General features: G+C 41.1%; 3 protein-coding genes across 6 annotated transcripts; 1 reads left to right on the top strand and 2 right to left on the bottom strand.

Moving 5' to 3' along the window:
• The first annotated feature begins 888 nt into the window (after positions 1-888).
• On the top strand, positions 889-2,968 carry mettl21cb (methyltransferase 21C, AARS1 lysine b). Its single transcript, XM_069707534.1, has 3 exons — positions 889-1,032; positions 1,116-1,233; positions 2,568-2,968. Exons 1-3 carry the CDS (start codon positions 889-891, stop codon positions 2,966-2,968), a joined length of 663 nt encoding a protein of 220 aa, XP_069563635.1.
• A 252-nt stretch (positions 2,969-3,220) lies between these two features.
• On the bottom strand, positions 3,221-9,483 carry LOC138626120 (rhodopsin kinase GRK1-like). The gene is made up of 8 exons (XM_069707564.1): positions 9,291-9,483; positions 6,966-7,679; positions 5,840-5,967; positions 5,061-5,218; positions 4,891-4,974; positions 4,662-4,786; positions 4,367-4,568; positions 3,221-4,268 (listed from the first exon to the last, which is right to left on the bottom strand). The coding sequence occupies exons 1-8, from the start codon at positions 9,318-9,320 to the stop codon at positions 3,979-3,981; spliced, it is 1,731 nt and encodes a 576-aa protein (XP_069563665.1). The 5' UTR covers positions 9,321-9,483; the 3' UTR covers positions 3,221-3,978.
• Positions 9,484-9,585: 102 nt separating this feature from the next.
• Positions 9,586-18,209, bottom strand: tfdp1a (transcription factor Dp-1, a). Of its 4 annotated transcripts, none has more exons than XM_069707565.1 (12): positions 17,983-18,209; positions 15,630-15,715; positions 15,395-15,461; positions 15,048-15,169; positions 13,980-14,101; positions 13,668-13,833; positions 13,370-13,516; positions 13,216-13,284; positions 12,769-12,920; positions 11,355-11,521; positions 10,888-10,966; positions 9,586-10,766 (listed from the first exon to the last, which is right to left on the bottom strand). In XM_069707565.1, exons 2-12 carry the CDS (start codon positions 15,639-15,641, stop codon positions 10,628-10,630), a joined length of 1,242 nt encoding a protein of 413 aa, XP_069563666.1. In that variant the 5' UTR covers positions 15,642-15,715; positions 17,983-18,209; the 3' UTR covers positions 9,586-10,627. The 4 variants fall into 4 exon arrangements, with proteins under 4 accessions (XP_069563666.1, XP_069563670.1, XP_069563669.1 ...); XM_069707569.1 differs by having other exon boundaries at positions 18,064-18,209; XM_069707568.1 differs by lacking the exon at positions 17,983-18,209 and adding an exon at positions 16,795-16,975.
• Between the last annotated feature and the right edge of the window lie 972 nt (positions 18,210-19,181).

Genomic DNA, 19,181 nt, shown 5'->3' with positions numbered 1-19,181 from the left:
AGTAGTCGAAAAAGACTCGACTGATACAACAAAGAGGACACTAAGCAGGGACTGAATTTTATTATGAGACTGATTATTTGAGCAAATATTATTCATAGTAAGTTCTAATAAGTAAAGCTTTTTCTTATATTTACATTTTGCAGCTTGATGTATAATAGTATTATTTTTTTAAAGTAAACATTTTAAAATGTAATAATGTTAGATTGTAAAGCACACTGTACATCACGGCTGAACAAGCCTGATGTGTTTAAATAGAAAAAACACCTAAATGTTGAACTGTTATTTTATTTTTATTTTTTTTATATATATAAAGGTTTAATAGGGACTGAAACACATGGGTTTAGTGTGAGTTTTAGTATGTTGAGTTTTTTTTTTAAATTGACCTATGATGGGATTTAAAGCAATTCCTGCTGCAACAGTTTTGACCACTCACACTGATCCATGCCTTGGGAGTCTCCCAGAGTTTGGACTCTGCAACATTAGATTGCTGCTGCTAAGTTATTTGTTACACTGTAATGGTTGTCATGTCACAACAATATGTAGAGCTCATGGAGAGATCAGCCCCCGTCATGCCTGTCCTACAGAAGCACCCTGGACAGAGATGGGAGGACGATGAGAAGCAGGATGGGAAACTACATGTGGAGCAGGGGACCACAGATGAGGGTAACTTTGGATTCAACCCCTAAGATTATACTCAATGTCTGCTCAAACTGTATCTCTCATAGTCTGCTCTGCCTTTACAAGTCTAGTATTTATATCTCAGAGGAGCGTGAGCATCATTCAGTTTCATTTCTTAGAGATTTGTTACTCTGATCAATACTACTACATTGTTATAACCCGACTGTTCATGGCACTCGCTCCTCTACAACATCAACAGACCAAAACGTGATGGCAGCAGAGGCTCAGGGCAGAAGGAACATCTGGGAGCCGAGTGTTTACTACGCGCTGGGAAAGGAGTCCTTTTATTTTGCTGGACACGACATCAGCATCCGCGAGTCCATGGACACACACGGAGCTCTGATCTGGCCTGGGGTATGCACTGCCATGAACACAGCATCTCCACATTTCACTGGTCTGGTTCTTGTAAATGTGACGGTGACAATGATATTTTGTAGGCGATAGCTTTGTGCCGGCTCTTGGAGAATAACCAGCAACAAATGAACCTGATGGACAAAGCAGTGCTTGAGATTGGAGCTGGGACTGGTTTACTCTCCGTAGTGGCCAGTCTGCTTGGTAAGTGTCTTTTCATGATGAAGTTCACATGGTTTTATACAACATGTAATGTATGTATGAAGCTTTGTCCACAAAAATGCCAATATTAACCGTTAGTTTTAAGTCATATTAATGACATGGTTAATCAATTTTGCAGGAAACTTTTTTGTAGTTTTTAGTTTTTGTACTTTTGCTTGTGAAAAAAGCAAGTCATAAAGGGTCTATTCTTTTGGATGCATAAATGTGCATACACTAAACTTTACAAAACAATTGACAATTGGTGATGGAACTCAAGTAAAAGTGCCGGTGTAACTAAAAACACTGGGGTTAATTGTTAGGGGACCATAACTATCCACCCACGCAAGATTTTACACATTGCAAACAGGCCAGTATAGTTGTAAAGATAGTTTGACACACAAAGTGATCATTGGATTGACGTTGTCATCCTTTCGCTCCTCCGTTCATCACACAGTGAAGACAAAAGAGTGTATTTATTCCCAAATTACTTGTTTTCAGTGAAAGGAAAATGAATGTAAGCCGCAGTAACTTACCCTTCTTTTTCTTCATCTTTCTCTACTAATGGACACCTAAAACGAAATCCATGAAGTTAGAGCCATTCATTCTTAAGCACTTCCATATTCACAAGAATAACTCATTTAAACACGGATCTGAATGTCTCCTTTGTTTCTAAATATGCTGCCGGTCCTGCTGAAATATTCATTTGAGATATTACTCTTTGAGGGGATCAACGTCCAAATGAAGTCGTACATTGTTGGTGAAATATTCAAAGCAGTCTGTAAGATTCAAAACTTCTGAAAAGACACACAGTTTCATAAATATCACAGGAAGCGAGCCCACTGATACGGATATGAGAAAATGACTTAAAATTGAGCTTGTTTTTTTGTTTTTTTTTAATGTAGCTCTATGTGTACCATGTGCAAATTAAATAAAAAAGGGGCTTGGTATATTTCGTCTTATTGTCAACAAATCCCATGAAAAGACCAAAAGTCAACAAACTTTTAGTCCATCCCTCCATAAACTCTGGAGGTCTTTGAGTTTTAGGAATAAAACATGTTTTGTGCAGTTTTGGAACTCATTGATCCACCTTCATACAGAAACATGGTACCAGGTTTACTGAGTTAAAACAGTTGCTATAAACAGTCGGTGGGAAACTACTTTACACACCATGAATTCTAGTGTTAGCATGCGCATCAGTCAAAGCTTTCTTGGCCCTGCAAGAATGACTAGCTATAGTGCCTCATCATAAAACCCACAGCACCAGGTAGGACGAAACACTATGTCGTCGTCTTTTCATGCATATGTCTTTGGGGTTTTCCATCCACTTTTTTTACCAGGTGCTTGGGTGATGGCCACTGACCTGCCGGACATCTTGTCTAATCTGACCTTCAACCTTCTGCGGAACACAAAGGGCCGCGCCCGCTACACCCCTCAGGTGGCTGCTCTATCCTGGGGTCAGGACCTGGAGCGAGACTTCCCCGACCCATCCTACCGCTACGACTACGTGCTCGCAGCTGATGTGGTCTATCACCATAACTGCCTCGAGGAACTGCTGAAAACTATGCAACACTTTTGCCGACCAGGAAGTCGAACGACACTGCTGTGGGCCAACAAGGTCCGGTTCCAGTCAGACCTGAGGTTCACGGAGTGCTTTAAGAGCAGTTTCAACGCCACGCTGCTCACCGAGCTGCCACAGCAGGAGGTGAGGATATACAAGGCCACAGCCAAGGAGCTATAAGAGTGGCAGTCACCTGAGATATGAAAGGTTTTGTGTTTCATTTTTGAGGAAAACTGGAAACTCCATTTTCATTTCGCTGATTTACATCAATGTAAAGAAAAGTCTGGTTTTGATCTGTACTAACATGACATTCTTGGACAGTGCTGTAACCATTACTAAGCAGAAATGAAGTTCCTGACGCGAGTTTCCATTTGAATAAGCTATTTTATTTGCTAGTGCTTTTTCAAACATTTTATATTCCTGAATTTATTCAACTTTTGTTTAACAATTTGTTTTTGGAAATAAATCGATTTGTTGTAAACATTTCTCCTATATTCATATTCTTCTTATAACTTCTAGACTACATTTACATTTATCAAAGGTGCTCTGCTCCTGGCTATTCATATAAAGAGCTGATTGTTAACCATGAATTAAACCTTTAGGAAAATACTTTCAAAAAGCATGAAACATTGCATTTCTGCTGTCTTAGTTTTTGGTAATCCAACAGTTTTATATATATTCAAAACTATGAAGAAAAAAAAAAAAAAAAAGCACTTTCCATTAAATGGCATACACTCTATAGGAGCATATATAAAGTAGAGGAATCTTACATGTTGAACATGTGACTGTCACTGGATACCACAGCACTAAACTCCTGCTCAATAATGTCTAAAATACATTTTAAACTGAAAGCTGTACAATAAGTCAGCACACAAAGAGAAGGAGAGAGTGAGCAGATTAATGCTGAAAGAAAAGTAGAAGGAGTGAGAGGAAGAGACTGAAGTAACCGAAGAGGAAGAATTTACAACTAAATTTAAGCTCGAGTCCATTCCAGATTAAAAATCCACCTCATTTCTGTTCTTGTTGTTTCCCGTGTACACAAATAAAAGTCTGGCGAGACTCTGCGATCAGAAAGTTCAGAAGAGACTTGTGTCTGTTTTGAGAGCTCGAGTCTTCATCCCGCATGTTCTAAATGAAATGAAAGTCGGTACATCGTATGGTTAACGTGTTTTCAGTGTGTTTCAGGGACTCTACGACACGCTGCATGTCGATGACTTTGGCTGCTCCAGTATGGACTCCCTGCGGAGATCGTTAGGGAGGGAGCCTTCAGGGCCCCAAATATTGAGCTCTCCATAAATGCCCATGTCGATCATTTCCTCTTGCCAAGGAATTGGGATGTTGCCTGAGGAAAACTCGTCAAAAAAGGTCTTATCGGGATCCTCCAAGTTCACCCCCTTCACCGAGGAGAAAGCCCCGACGTCGTCCAGACTTTTCGCATACACCACTTTAGGGTCAGGGACGAAAGGAGGAGGTACAATACCTGAAGAAGTGAGAAAGGTAAATCAAAGAGTTGGTAGATTAAAACTATTTCTAGATTCAGAATCATCTTAAAGAAAAGCATAGAAAGTAGATTCATACCTGCATTTAGTTTCCTCCAATTAATGTCTTTGAAAAATGTGTGTGCTCTGATTTCATCACAGCACTCATTCTTAAAGCCCATCCTCTTATCAACCTCTCTGGCGAGCAACCCCTCACACAAGGCCTTTGCATGCTCACTGAAATTGTCGGGATAGTTCACCTCACGATTCAACATACGTTCTTTCATCTCCTCACGCTCCACCTGAGCAGAAGACAAACAAGGTCTCGTGATATGATTCATTTCACAAAGGCTGATTTTTGTGGATTAAACAACGCGTGTAGTGCAAAAACCAACCTTCTCCCCCCTGTTCCTGAATGGATTCTTTGCAGCCATGAACTCATACAAAGTCACCCCCAAAGTGAAGTAGTCGACGGAGGTGTCATACTTTTCTCCTTTCAGCATCTCTGGTGCCATGTACCCTGCAGCAAACAGGGATCAAACAAAAAAAGAGCTCCAATAAACTGTGAAGATACAGTGTCCACGTAGATATGAAACTGTTCACTGATTTTCAGTTGAGACCCACCTGGTGTCCCAGCGTAGCCTTTGGTCAAAGTTTTGCCTTCCTTCAGCTCCACAGCCAGACCCAAGTCAGATATACGCACATGCCCTGTTTTGATAAATTAAAGTATCTTAATCAGCTGCTAATTTAACATGGAGAAAGGAAAATGCACGTGTTGGATTAGAAATAATTACCGTCATTGTCAAGCAGCACGTTTTCTGGTTTGAGATCTCGGTAGATGATTCTTTTCTGGTGCAGATGCTCCATGCCCTGGATGATCTGAGCGATGTAGAAACAGGCTCTTGGCTCGTCAAAGCCTGGGTTGCTCTCATTCACCAGGTAGACATGGTACCTTCAGGGAACAGTGAACAGATGAGCTTTGGCTTCATAATATATTAATTGTTGGCTATCAGTGTGCTCTCAATTTTGCAAACAGTCTGGGAATATTCAAATTTGATTTGCAAGAAATAACGATTTCTTGCAAATCAAGACATCTCACTTCAGTTATTTTTTTTTTTTTTTTTTACAAATAATCAAACCTAAAGTTGCCAATACTTTTTAAGGAACCCCACAGGGCTATGCTTGTGCATAAAATTAATTCTAGTCTTGTGTCTATTGAGAATAAAGGCTAAAATATTTGCAAAAACGAAGTTTGACGTCTCTTTTTCCATAAATTTGACTGATAAAGATTTTTTCTATCTCACACATGCAACTACACCTATGAGTACAGTTTTAGCTGTTAATAGCAAACTTATGTACAAATTATAACAAAAAACCCATCCTTCTCTCATCGAGGATGAATTGTGACACATGGACAATCATTAAGCTTTTGAATGAACTCCTCATGTTGGCAATGGAGATATTGAAAAGTTATTGCAGAAAAACAGGTTTTTATCAAATTAAAGTCTTGAGGCATGAGACACGTGCTACAGCTGTTGTTCATGTTGGTGTTTGGACACGAGTGTAAAGTTACTTTAGGTCTCCTCCATTCATGATGGTCATGACCAGACAAAGCTCGTCTTTTGTCTGGAAGGCGTACGCCAGTGACACAATGAAGCGACTGTGAACCTTCTCAAGGATGCGCTTCTCCACCATCGCCCCCTACAGGAGAAAATTAGGAAAGCCCGTTTGGAAAAATAATGCAGTGACATTTTTAAAAGAGAGAAAGAAAAAAAAGTGAAACTACAAGGAAGTTTGTTCCATCAGATTGAAGTAAAGCGTGCAGGATGTTTTCAACTCTGCGCCATTTGCAAAAGAGGTTCTATTGCATTTCAAAGAATGACCTCAGACAAGTCAAGGGCAAGACATAACTGTGCCAAGGAGTTCCCTTCAGAAGAGCTTTTCAATAAAGCTCCCAGTAATCACTCTATCCCCGTCTCAGTGTTTAATACTGCAGGCTAAAGCCAAACGAGACAGAGGCAGGGACAAAGATGATTAGCACCGCTGGAGCCGGCTCAGTGCAAGGAACTTTCTCTGAAACATTAAGCCTGCAAAAGTCCTTTAATATTCAAATCCCTCTGCACTAAAAAAAAAAAAAACTTTCAAAAAGAGCCCAGTGATTGCCTGAAATCAGACACCTTCATGTTGTGGTACATAACATTTAAACTGAACTCTTTTAATTAGCGCAGTCTGCTTTACTCCAAAATCCTTTTTCATTGAGATATCAACTTTTTTTGTTAATTTATTATGACCAAGCCCAAACTGAGATAACACATGTAAGCACAACATTGTAATTTGCTACACTAAAAACATTTTATTCGAAGCCATGTGGCTCAGCATGTTATCTCACTGATAACTTTTGTTTCTAGTTGCTTTGCAGATTAATATAAAAGACAGAAAATACAATCAACAAGAGTTATAATACATTATTATGGATTAAGCTACCCAAAGATAAGGTAGCTAAATTAGCCCATACGTTCCTGCATCATTAAAGGGATTTAATGCAAATACCTTCACTTGACTATGATTTTGAAAGCATTTCTAAATTGTTATATTTTTACTTGAGTAAAGGAGTACTTCTTCCAGCACTGAGACTGAAGCTAAAGACCAATGACATGGGTAAAGGAGCATCTTATTAAGAGTGGCATTCATCCTCTCACCTCATAGCCTTTCCTTTTCTTCAGCCTCTTCTTGTTGAGTTTCTTACAGGCATAGAGTTTTCCAGTGGCTTTCGTCTGACAGGCCGACACCTCCCCAAACCCACCTTTCCCCAGCACACGGAAGTCCAGGAACCAATCTGCATCCATCGGCTGCATCTCCAGCCACTTCCACTGCAGGAACCTCTTCAGGTACATGCTCTCCAGGAAGAAAGTGTAGGGGGCTTCTCGCAGGTAGTTCAATGTCGTGGTCAGTGCCACGGCAAACAACTCATCTCCGACAGCCTCCAGGCCTTCCTTCACCTTCGCTATGACGTCCTCGGGCAGGAACGGGCAGTAGTGTTTGGCAGAGGCTTCCATGTACCGCTGGACAATCTTTGAGGCTTTCTTTGCCCTTTCGGAGTCCTCTGCCATGTCATAGTTCTCAATGTCTTTCCACAAACGACAGGACCCATGATACTCCTGGTTTGCATCCAAGAACTCCCTAAAGAGGCGCTTGCCGATGGGCTGGTTCACGCAGACTACGTCAAAGGCCAAATCTAGGGTGTCCGCCAGGCCCTCGCACACGGTGATGTGGGGCAGTTTGAGGCGAGAATGGTACTTCTTATCCCGAGCTGAAGCTGGATTGGCGCCATCGATGCTTCCACGAGCATTGATGTAAGCAGAATTTGCCACCACAGTGGTCAGGCCTCCGATATCCATGTCGCGGGTAGTTGACTGTTAGGCAATGCAAAGGGAAGACATTGAAAAAACAGAGGCTAAACGCTGCTAAGTGATGTGCGGGGATGAGGACGAGAAAATGACAAAGCAAGAGTGAGAAAACAGGAGACAGATCACAGAGGAGGAACCGAGGGAGCATGAGCGAGAGATGGGAACTCGAGACTGGTGTCTGAATTAGATCCCAGCACACTTTGAGCACTGTCCCACCCCCATTCACGCACACACACACACACACACACACACACACACACACACACACACACACACACACACACACCTGAGTCAACACCTTTTGGTAATCCATTAACACCCCAATGCCCCAGACAAAGTGTGCGAGCACATGCTGGAACAGAACAACACAAGCAGCATATGCAGGAGTGTCACCACTCAGTCAACTGGAAAAATACCATTATTGTTCATACAGACTGTAATCAATCTGTTGCTCGGAAATAAAAGCTAAGATTCAGTTCAAATAAGCAGTAACGTCTGTGGTTGACTGGGAGGCCTGCCGATAGCCGCATTATAGCAGAATTTCTTTTCACACAATAAATGTACTTACAATATAAAATGTACGTCGGAAATATTACTTGGTAGTTTCAACAAATTAACTTCAATTCAAACTTTAAGCTGCATTCTTACACAGTCGCCCATCATTTACATCCCTTTGTGACTATTATGGATATGAAGGATTATTATAGCAACCAATTTCAGTGTACATTAAAGCATGTCAGCGCTGTCTTATCGCTCGGCTGATTTTATCTGCCGATATTGGCCGTCTCAGATACATCAGTGTTGCCATATATGTAGGGCAATATGCGGCAATATAAAACTCCCCCCCCCCCCCCCCCCCCCCCCCCCCCCCCCCCCCCCCCCCCCCCCCCCCCCCCCCCCCCCCCCCCCCCCCCCCCCCCCCCCCCCCCCCCCCCCCCCCCCCCCCCCCCCCCCCCCCCCCCCCCCCCCCCCCCCCCCCCCCCCCCCCCCCCCCCCCCCCCCCCCCCCCCCCCCCCCCCCCCCCCCCCCCCCCTTTTTTCAGAACATAATGTCAATCTTATGTTTTTTATTTTTGTGTTATTCTTAATTATCAACAGAACAAACAGCCCTGTCATCACTTGATGCTACTATTATAAACACTCCACCTCTTGGGGCCCGAAAAGGATTTACACCTCTCCCTACCGTATACAGTAGCACTCCCAAACACCTGCTGAAAGTCTCTGATGTGAAAAATGTGTCAAAACTCCCTTTAAAAGAAACTTGAAAAAAATATGAATCCACGCTTTAGCAACCAAGTGGAAATACACCTTAAATGACATTCAACATGGTGTGCCCTCGTAGGATCCGATTTAATAACCAACAAGGCCAGACACACAACAAAAATACGACATCTTATCCAGCGCCTGCAGCATGTGCTTCATTTGGGCTCTTATCGGTTCTCCATGTCAAAAACATTTGGCCAAACCTCACAAAAAAGAAAAAGGGTCCAGTCTTCTTGTTAAAACCTCCCCTTGTAAAGCCATGTCTCTATTAAGATCCACTGCTGACAAATATAAAACAATGGTAGCAAAATAAAAGAATCAATGGTTAAAGGAGCGCACAATCAACTGTTCTCACCTCAGACATCCTCTTCTTTGTTTCTACCATCTACAGCAGCTGTCGACTGGCTTTCCTCTGAAAAGAAGAGACCTCCCCAAACCCACCGTTCTCTAACTAGTGGATGTCTAAGAGCCACTTTGCGCCCAAGTGCCGAGCCATTCATTCACCAGTTCCTCGAAACGGATAGATTGACAACAGGAAGCCTGCATGTTTAACTTGTTTGGGATATGATGTGTGCCGTCAGCCAATTCCTCTAACTTTAAATAAGTAAATGTTCTTCTAGACAAGACTCTCATGAATTGTAGATAGAAACTTATTAAAACAATCTATATTTAATTTGCAAACTTATATTAGATTACAGAAAAGGTATTTGGAAGAGTCAGTACATGTGTTGCTCAGTTTTAAAAGGGAGATCTTTGAAGGGAGTACATCAAGACTTATACAACCACACATTTTGTTACATCAATAATTTTTCAAGGTCTATCTTTACCACTGGCCTCTAAAGGATACTAATAAGCTACAATCGTCGTAGGATTCATATACGTAATTAACAAACAAAGCTTATTTACCTATCAGGAGCCTGGGTTATGAAAGTCTTTACCTTGCTGCTGCCATTATTGTAAACACTACCAAGGCGTTAACAGGGCGGTGATGGAGGATTCTTGAACTCCAGAATACAAAAAAAGAAAAACAAAAAAAACAAAAAACCTAGCAAACAAGATCAAGAAAGCAGCTGCCTACAGAACAGAAGGAAGCCAGCCCAACACAATGGGGGATAAGAAACTATTTCAAATAATTGCCCAGAACACAAAACAAAAGAACGTAACAACACATCTGATGGAGCCCCATCCTGGGATGCAATGGCAACTGTATTAGGCCATTCAGAATCCATGTTGTTGCACTAACACAGCATGTTAAAGCAGACATTTTGGCCATCTTGGAACATTTTGATCATCCTCATGTCTGCTATATGTAATTGCAAAATAATAAGAATAACTATTCAAACAGGTACATTATACATTCTCCAACAGCAGTAAGTTTTACAGAGATTTTTTTTTTTAGTGGGATGGCTTATTGAGAAGTGGATTAGACATACAAAGACTTCAGGCGGCAGGTCCACACACTACAGTTCCCTTGGACGACACCTCCCCCAGAGCTGTGGTGCAGGTGCACGTGATTCGGGAGCAGAAAAAAGGTGGGTGCAAGAAACACCTCGGTTCTTTCAAAATTCATCTACACCCCTGAGAAAGCCAGACAGAAATACAGGAACACGAGAAACACGCAAGTGGACAAAATTCCCACGGTGAAGGTGGTTTGAAGGACTGTGCTTGTTGGAGTGGCGAGGCTTAGGTAGGTTAGTCTTCGTCATCATTCTCGTCATACTCTTCCTCGTCATCGTCATCCCCCATGTAAGACACTGGAGTCTCCACACGAGACCCACTGTAGTGAGAGTCATTTGAGCTGGAGGCCATTGTGCCATCAGTGCAACCATCACTGAAGAAGTGGAAAAGTGAAACGTGGTTAGGAAATGAGTGAAAGGTGGATTAAAAACGTGCAGAGTGCCCATCCGCTGTCTGTCTCACTCATAAGTTATTTTATATTTAAGACCTCTTACCTGCTTGCAGGGTAACGGGTTCCATTAGCAGAGGATCCTCCAGTGATGTAGACGTTACTGATGGGGCCTTTTGCCATCTCTGGATAAAAATAAATATTCAAGATGAATCCTGAACTCATCTCTCTCTTCAGCAGTCCTACCACTGTTTGAATGTTGCCCTCGGCAGGTAGCAAACACTGTAAATAGGCATGCTACGGCATTATCCAACGACTTAAACAACATTGGGTGGAGGCCCGGGACACAAGGTCCCGAAGAGGGACCCCCGGAGACTGAGATAACAATCTTCTCGACTTCAACTGCAGGTAAAGACTAAAATCTCGGACCCGTAAACAACAGCATCACTTGTTCTTTTACTCATCTCCTAACCAAAACAAGCTTTAATAAAAAATGTCTTAATGCCAAGCAGAAAGCAGTGTTTGCTTTGCTTTAACAGATCACTTCATGGAGAGGACGTGTGCAGCACTTACCTATAACGTAAGGCTCCAGAGCTTTAGGCACCAGGCTGCGTGCAACCTTCAGGTTCTCTGGAGAACATTTTCCCACCTCCAAACCACAGGCCATGCCCATACGTTTCAGCACCTCGATGTCATCGTGGATCTCAAACATGCTGTCGAAATTGAACAAATACTCGAACCTGCAGATGAAGGAAGACATAGGAAATGAGGAGTTAATCAGGAACACGTTTTTCTAAACCACCTTTAAAAGTAGTCCAAGGAGTACTGACTGAAACAGAAGACGAGAGAGCATACTGAACAGAAATACTAGAAATGTAAAGTACGAGATGTTGTGCAATGTTCAGTTGACTCCACCAGTGTACTGGTGGTTTGGCCAGTTAGAAATTTGAAGTTATACATCTAATTTGGAAACATATCCATTATGTTATGAAGAGAATGAAAGAACACTTTTGAATCCAAGAGATTTTAAAGAATGCGACCAACATATATTTATTGACAATCAATAAATATTGACAACTTTGGATACAGAAACTACAAAAGGAACTTTTTTTTTTTTTGCTTTATTTCATAGCTACAAAGAATTTACCTAAATGGTCTAACCAGGCTCGCCTTTTTCCTCACTTATCTACTCCTGCAGATCATCTAAATATAAATGTGTGAAAAAGTTACGTGAAAAAACAGCACATTTATCAGTGCCATGTTAAAATAGGACTTCTTGCAGATTGTTACAGTACATTTGAGCCTCAGTGTCTACGCGAGCGTATCAAAGCTTCTTTACATTTCCCTTCAAACCAATGCTCCCCCACTAGGAGGACAAGTGTTTGCTGCAGATTATAGGACTATTTAGATGTACTCTCACTCATACTAATGGAACTCTAGTGTCAATTCATTGTGTATGAAGAGTTTTTACAAACCTTAGGTTTTGTCTCTCATTTTATGTCAGCCTTAATTATTATGTTGTGTTAGACTTCAGTCCCAGTAAGCTAGTCAGCTGCTGAATATCACATTTTGAAATGTTGAGTCATCTCCACAAGAAATTGCATCATTATTGTCATCACACGCCTCCTGACATCAAACATTAATAGCTTGGCACTGACACATGACATCCAAATCACCATTGGCCTAGTTGCCAAGGACTGGAAAACTATAAACCTGCCATTAATAAACTTGACTGCAGTGATAAGATATACATTACCGACAACCAGGTTTCTTTCCTTGAATAATAAATGTGATTGGACAGCTGTGTGGAGAGGAATCTCTTCTATTTGTTATTCGACTGCTTGTGGAAAACTTTTGAGTACAACCCAATGCAACACCATTAATGCCGACTGGCCTGAAAATGTGTGCTCTTTTTTTAACTTCATGCGCTGCTCTATTAACATAAAAGTAAGGTCAACTTGACAAAACACAGCTGACGATCACATACTTGTCATTGGAGATGCTGCAGTCGATGACAGTTTTCTTGCTGGTGTTGACGATAATAAAAGGAAGGTGGATGATGGAGTTGGGAGGCGGCGGTCTGTTTGCCTGCTGCTCTGTCTGTCTGTTCCGCTGAACCAGGTTCTTAAAAGCTATTTGCTGGAAGAAAAGATCAAAGAAAGATGAAAACTCGGGAGGCAGCGACACAGAGAACTCCGTTTAGATTGAGGTCACACTTGAAATTTAAAAATTAAAACATTTCTGCCACGTTCTTCAGCAACGCAACTTCCACAGCTGGCATCACCATAATGGAGAATGTTATGTGCATTACTGAAAAGCATGAAATTAAACAGCTTTTATTAATCCTGCCTCACGCAGAGATAACATCCGATATAAAGGCTACATTTATAGACTGCCCTGAAAACACAAGCAGAAGCAATCGTTTCATTCCCACCTGCAGTATGAGCTCCTGAAGCTGTGATTGTTTCTGCTTAATTCTCTCCAGCCGCCTTTGTCTCTCCACCTACAGACGATACAAAGAAACAATGGTTAAGAGATAAAAGAGGTAAAAGGCAGCGTGAGAATGGTCTTTTTTAGTGTGTTTCTACCTCGAGGTTTTGGCACTCCTGCGCCGAGTTGGTGGGCAGACCAATCCATTTGATTTCTTTTTTCTCTTTAGAAATAATGTTCATGGCCATGAGCACATTAAGTGCATCGTAAACACGCCGCCGAATGTTCTTCTGGTCATACACGTGCTAAAATGGAGAATAAGGATTCAAAATATCCACAAAATATTTGAATTGTACAAAGGTGTGTTCAAATATAGCAGAACATATGCACTAATTTAAAACGTTTCTGTTAGGTCTACGTCGTTTTGAGATCATGTCGTGCCGCTGGAGCCCTCACCGAGTCGTTCGGTGACATGTGGTTGTCTGCAGAGCTGAATTCTGCGACCAGTTCATCTGCCACTTCGTTGTAGGTGGTTACTCCTTTCTTCTGCACCTTCTCGCACACCTTCATGGAGAAATGCCTCAAGCCTTTCCCATTCTTTTCCCCTTTCTTGCCACGCTTTCTGTGGACAGAACATATCCCCATATCACACTGTTTTCTTTACAGGAAATAAGCCTCGACACACAATACAAATTTTCATTTTTATCTCCATGGAGCTCCACAATAATGTTCCAAGCTTTTGAACTTCAGGCCCTTTTGAGGACTTACCCCGATGACCAAGGAGAGGCGTCGGCTGGTTGACTCTGAGTGAGGAACTGGGAACTGGGTGTGTGTGGACTGTTTACCAAAATGGTATTTGATACTGTAGGCCTCTGCGGTGTTCCAATCACCTACAAAAGGAGAGGACAGCAGAAGGGCAAGATAATATGAATACTCCACATGGTGATAATCTTGTGAGGCTGGCAACATAAAGCAAGTTCTTTACTAATATTCAATGTTGATACATGATGAGATTAATACATTTCTACAGCTGCATACTAAAAAATGAGTTATGTTTAACTGCAGGGATTAGATAACATTACATAGAAACTCAATGAGTCACTTCAGTCTCCTCAGGAAGAGCATCCCCCACTGAAAGCTGCACGTTGTCACCCTCAACACAAGCTGGAATTATTTAGTGCTTTTAATTAGTGAACACTGACAAATGGATCCAAAGCAGCAAAGATAAATTACAATAATTTCATTTCATCTGTAACATTTTCTTTTTTAATCAAATTATTTAAGATATAAATAAATATATATATATTGTGCTGAAAGAATTGCCACTGACAATTGTTTTCAATACCATTTTAACACAGGAAGAATACATTTAGTATTTTAGACTTTTTTATTGACAAATAAATGAATGACAGGAATGTGGCCGGTGAAAGAAATTGCTTAAAATTGGCATCCCTATAAGTAATAAGAGGCTTCTAGGAGCTAGGTGATCTAAGGGAATATCTAAGCTGATTCCCGTTATGTATACATTCTTTGAATATAATGGGATGATGGGTGTAATCCTGCTGACTGTGAAGTTGATAAGCTTAGGATCAACTGCCTCCACCTACCCACTGCCCGGTCACCTCACAATGATAATGGAGGGGCTTACACAACAGTAAGACAGATCAGAAAAAAAAAAAACTAACCAGGAAGCCAAACTGTACACAAATTAATCTGCAGGTCACGGATACAATTTCATCCCAACCCAAACCTATTTCATGTATTGACGGGCTGTGAACTCTCATACAAAAGTGGCTGCGAAGGCATATAAGCCTGACATTAAAGGACCTCACTCACCATGTGTGGCAAATGTTGCATGTGTGCAGCAATATTGACATTGGAAGGCCCAAGGGTTTTGGGTAGTAGCTGTTTGGCCACTGGGACAGCTGTAGGCTGGACAGTAACCAAGGAAAGGACACCTTAACAGAAGACACAAGAAGAACAGTAAGATGGAGAGCTGTTGATTGATACTGCATTGCCCCCTATCGTCCGCCTAGCAGCACATAGGCCTACTCCTGAAGAGAAATCTCCTTTGTGGGATTGGCAGTCAATCAAACGTGACTGTATGTGATGTCCCCAAAAAAAAAAACACTGCACGCTACATGTACAATTTCTACAGAGAAACAACTATTGGTAAGTTATACCTTTGCTAGGGCTCAGATTCTGATCGATGAAAACCTTCAGCTCTCCATTTGTTTCAATCAGACCAGCCTGTGAAGGACAAACATTTAACGCACTGCAAAAATCATAGAAATAAAGACGCATTTAAACAAACACAGCAGAAAGACCGCCATACAACTGATGCCTAAAGTGGGTTTTACTAACAGATATGGCTACATCACTTGTAAATAATGCCAAGTAATAAATATTATTACTTACATCTTTAGCCATGATCCCAAAGGACCGAAAGGAGTTGAGCTTCAGGCTAAAAAAAGATTTTCCTGTCAGTCCCCCTCTTCAGACTCCTGCAGAAAGAAAAGAGGACAAACCATTAAATAATGAGCAACACATTTCCCAACAGTATTTTCTTCCAGTTCAAAAGATATCTCCGCTGTAAATTTGGGAGTCCAATTTGAACTTTTTTTTTTATTTTTTTTAAAAGCCAAGGCCCATTTGAACAGCTTGGTACGAGCACACTGTTGAAAGCTAACCACATCACTTGCGTTAGCTTTAGGAAGTCTCTCTCTGCAATTCACAACTGATGGGGGGGGGGGGAGAAAAAAAACCGCACAGATTTCACACCAAACTCAAAACACCACGCTGCTTTAGGAGAAGCTGCTTCTCAATGCACCGTCGTATGCAGAAAATAATAAAAAAAAAAAAATTTAAAAACCCGCATTAAATTAAACCATCCCACACTCACAACTTTTTACCACGCGAGGTGTGCACAAGGCACAAGGCCTACTTCAAGGTACCGAGCACCGTCCGGAGGAGAAGCAGCCAACTTCTGCTGCAGGTCACACACACACAAAATTAAAATAATAAAAAAAAATTTAAAAAAAAAAAAACACATGCTCAACTTTTTTTTTCTTTTTTACCACAACAGCGCAAAAAATTAAAAAAAAATTTTTTTTAAAAAAAAAAATGCTCGCGTAACCGCACCGGCGGTGCCGCACGGTTACGGACAAACAAAACGCACACAGTCCGCGCGCGGGCGGTAAACAACAAAAACAAAACAAACAACAAAAAAGAAACCCCCAGCAACACACGTCGAAAACAAAAACGGAACAAGCTCCTCGTCGGACCGCAGCTAGCTCGCAACTGTGTGCTTGCTAACGAGCTCGCTTTTGCGTTAGCTCGCTAAGTTAGCTCGGGCACGTTGTTTTTTTTTGTTGATTTTTTTTTGTTGTTTTTTTTTTTGGAGACGATTCGCATAAAATGAGAAATCGTCGCTTTGCGTGCTGCATATTGCGGCCGCGATTTTTTTTTTTTTTTAATTTAATTATTTTTTATTTTTTTTAACGTCACCGGTTGAACGAAGTTAAATATTTTTTTTTATATTTATTTTTTTTTGGGGGGGGGGGGTTGACTCTTGTGCACTTACAACGAGCGCACTTCTCTCTCCTCTCGTCCCCCTCCGGACCGGCTGTTGTTGTTGTTGTTGTGTTTGGGACATTTGAGAATGGAGGAAGAGGAGGTCTGAATCCTCCTCCGGCACGACAGGAAACTAAACTCAAAGCAACGTCGAGCTACTTTTCATCCATTATTATTATTATTATTATTATTATATGCTGTCTAAAATAAAATAATAATAAAAAAACAACACATCGTTTTGTAGTGCTTAAGTCTTCCTTCGCGTCTCGTGTTTCTTGCTCGAGTCTGAGCAGCTGTCGTTTTCACACTTCAAAAATAAATAATAATAATAATAAAAAGTAAATACATGTTTCACAATCAAAGTTAAATACTTTTTAAATACTTATTACTAGTAATTACATTTAGTTATTTATGTTTTATTGCCCAACTGAGGACTTCTTATCGTCAAGCCAACAACAAACACAATTCCCCAAGTTATTATTATTTAAAATAATAATAATAATAATAATAATAATAAAAACGAGCTCGACGTCCCGACGTTACGTTTAAAAAAGCTTAAATACTATTTTATCATCGCGTATTCAGCTGGTTATAGTTGTTTTTAATTTTTGCACTACACGTTTTTTTATCGACTTTACGATGACTAACTTAACGGCTCCGCCAGATACGTGTTTGTTCGACATTTAAACGTTGTTGTTGTTGTTTGTTTGTCTGTTTGTGTGTGTGTGACGGCCGTTAGAAGAAGCCTCCAGGAGGGATGTCGGTTAAATCTGACCGGAGGCTCGTTTCAAATCCCCGTAAAAAAAAAAATTAAAAAAAAAACCAACAACAACATAGATAACAAAACGACTTGTACTTTGTTGTTGTTGTTGTTGTTGTTTTTGCTGGACTAAGCGATGCAAACTTTGTTGTTTTTTTTTGTTGTTGTTGTTTCTTTTTAGCGACGCGCTGCAGAAACTCGGGACCTTTTCCGGGCCGCTTTTGTTAGCCCGCAATGCTAACGGACGAGCTAACGGACGAGCTAACACCACCACCACCACCACCTCCACCACCTCCACCACCACCTCCACCTGTCATCCGACAACACAAGCCAGAATTTTGCGTTCGAGTTTAACGTGTATATATATACATATCTAACGTCAGGAGCGCTTTCATCGGCTAAATCGGTGTCCACACGGGGTCAGTGAACGCATCTTACCCGGTGCGCTTCTCAAGTTAGCAAGTCCGTTAGCTTAGCCTTCTCTGTCTTTTCTTTTTTCTTTTTTTTTTATCCACTCACTGCCAACAAGCAGCGGACTCTCTCTCTCTCACACAATCCGATCTTGGCGGTGTCTCGCTGCAGCGGCGTCTGATTGGACAGCGCGGAGCAGGACGACAGCAAAGCAGTCAAGAGTAGTTCATGCCCACAAACTGCCTTCTTTCCCGGGGACCGGCGGATGCCGACCGGCTTTCCGGGAGGCGCGGATGCCGCCCCCTGCCGGGCGGGAGTGTGAAGTGTGAGCGCACCGTTTTATCTTTTTTTTTGTTTTTATTTCACTTTTTACTTCGCTGAATTTCCTTAGTTGGATATATATATATTTTTTTTTTACTTCAATACATTTTCCCTCAGAATCTAAGTTACTTTATGTGATCGAATTAGAATAATTGAAAGAAAAGCAGGTCTGGTGAATCAGATGGATTTCGGTTAGGTTAGGTAGTTACTTTATTAATCCCCCGAGGGGACATTTTTTTTCGCTACAGCAGCATACAGAAAGCAATAAGATAATAATAGAATAATAGAAAAGCAATAAAATAGCAGTAAAAAATATAAAATGCACAGTATATACAGTACAGTGTATATCTATATATATTATATACAAACAACCAAGAAACACAGACAACAGTGTTATTGTTGTGTGATGGATTTTGCCAGAGGTGAGTTATTGTTCAGTCTAATTGCGGTCGGCAGGAATGATCTCCTGTATCTGTCCTTGTGACAGCGGAGCTGGAGGAGTCTTTTGGAGCAAGTGCTCCTCTGTCCCTGCAGCAGGTGGTGGAGAGGGTGGTCAGGATTATCCAATATGGATAATAGTTTGTTTAGCTTTTAAGATAAACTATTAGTAAATCTCCTAAATGTGCAAGAGCAATCATGTTGTTCTCAAAGCACTGGTTTAGTTTATATTTCCACTCAAACACTTTGCAACCAATTTGCAATAGCATCATGATAACTAAACAAGATTCATCCTAATTTTTACTTTTAGCCGCAGTGGTTCCCGTTCAGCAGGTCTTACAGTGTTTCTGTCATAGAATAAACATTATAATTGCTGCTTGCTTTTTTTAATGACAGCATTTACTTTTACTTTTAATAGCCTACGTAAGTATTGATATCAAACAGTTACTTTTGATACTCAAATTCAG

The sequence above is a fragment of the Brachyistius frenatus genome, unplaced genomic scaffold, assembly GCF_029030835.1.
Source record: "Brachyistius frenatus isolate BFR_SWC_R1_liver_20210118 unplaced genomic scaffold, ASM2903083v1 Contig_70, whole genome shotgun sequence".
Classification (NCBI taxonomy): domain Eukaryota; kingdom Metazoa; phylum Chordata; class Actinopteri; family Embiotocidae; genus Brachyistius; species Brachyistius frenatus.
The sequence above is the reverse complement of the archived record's forward strand: the minus strand, read 5'-3'. Positions and strand labels throughout refer to the sequence as shown.

Coding starts and splice junctions, on each gene's coding strand:
- mettl21cb (XM_069707534.1), top strand. CDS start 889: ATGGCAGCAGAGGCTCAGGGCAGAAGGAACATCTGGGAGCCGAGTGTT. Junction 1,033..1,115: donor GAGCTCTGATCTGGCCTGGG/GTATGCACTGCC, acceptor GATATTTTGTAG/GCGATAGCTTTGTGCCGGCT. Junction 1,234..2,567: donor CGTAGTGGCCAGTCTGCTTG/GTAAGTGTCTTT, acceptor TTTTTTTACCAG/GTGCTTGGGTGATGGCCACT.
- LOC138626120 (XM_069707564.1), bottom strand. CDS start 9,320: ATGGTAGAAACAAAGAAGAGGATGTCTGAG. Junction 4,975..5,060: donor CGTGCTGCTTGACAATGACG/GTAATTATTTCT, acceptor TTATCAAAACAG/GGCATGTGCGTATATCTGAC. Junction 4,569..4,661: donor TCAGGAACAGGGGGGAGAAG/GTTGGTTTTTGC, acceptor TCTTCTGCTCAG/GTGGAGCGTGAGGAGATGAA.
- tfdp1a (XM_069707565.1), bottom strand. Junction 13,517..13,667: donor ACATGTCACCGAACGACTCG/GTGAGGGCTCCA, acceptor TCTCCATTTTAG/CACGTGTATGACCAGAAGAA. Junction 12,921..13,215: donor TTCAGGAGCTCATACTGCAG/GTGGGAATGAAA, acceptor CTTTTCTTCCAG/CAAATAGCTTTTAAGAACCT.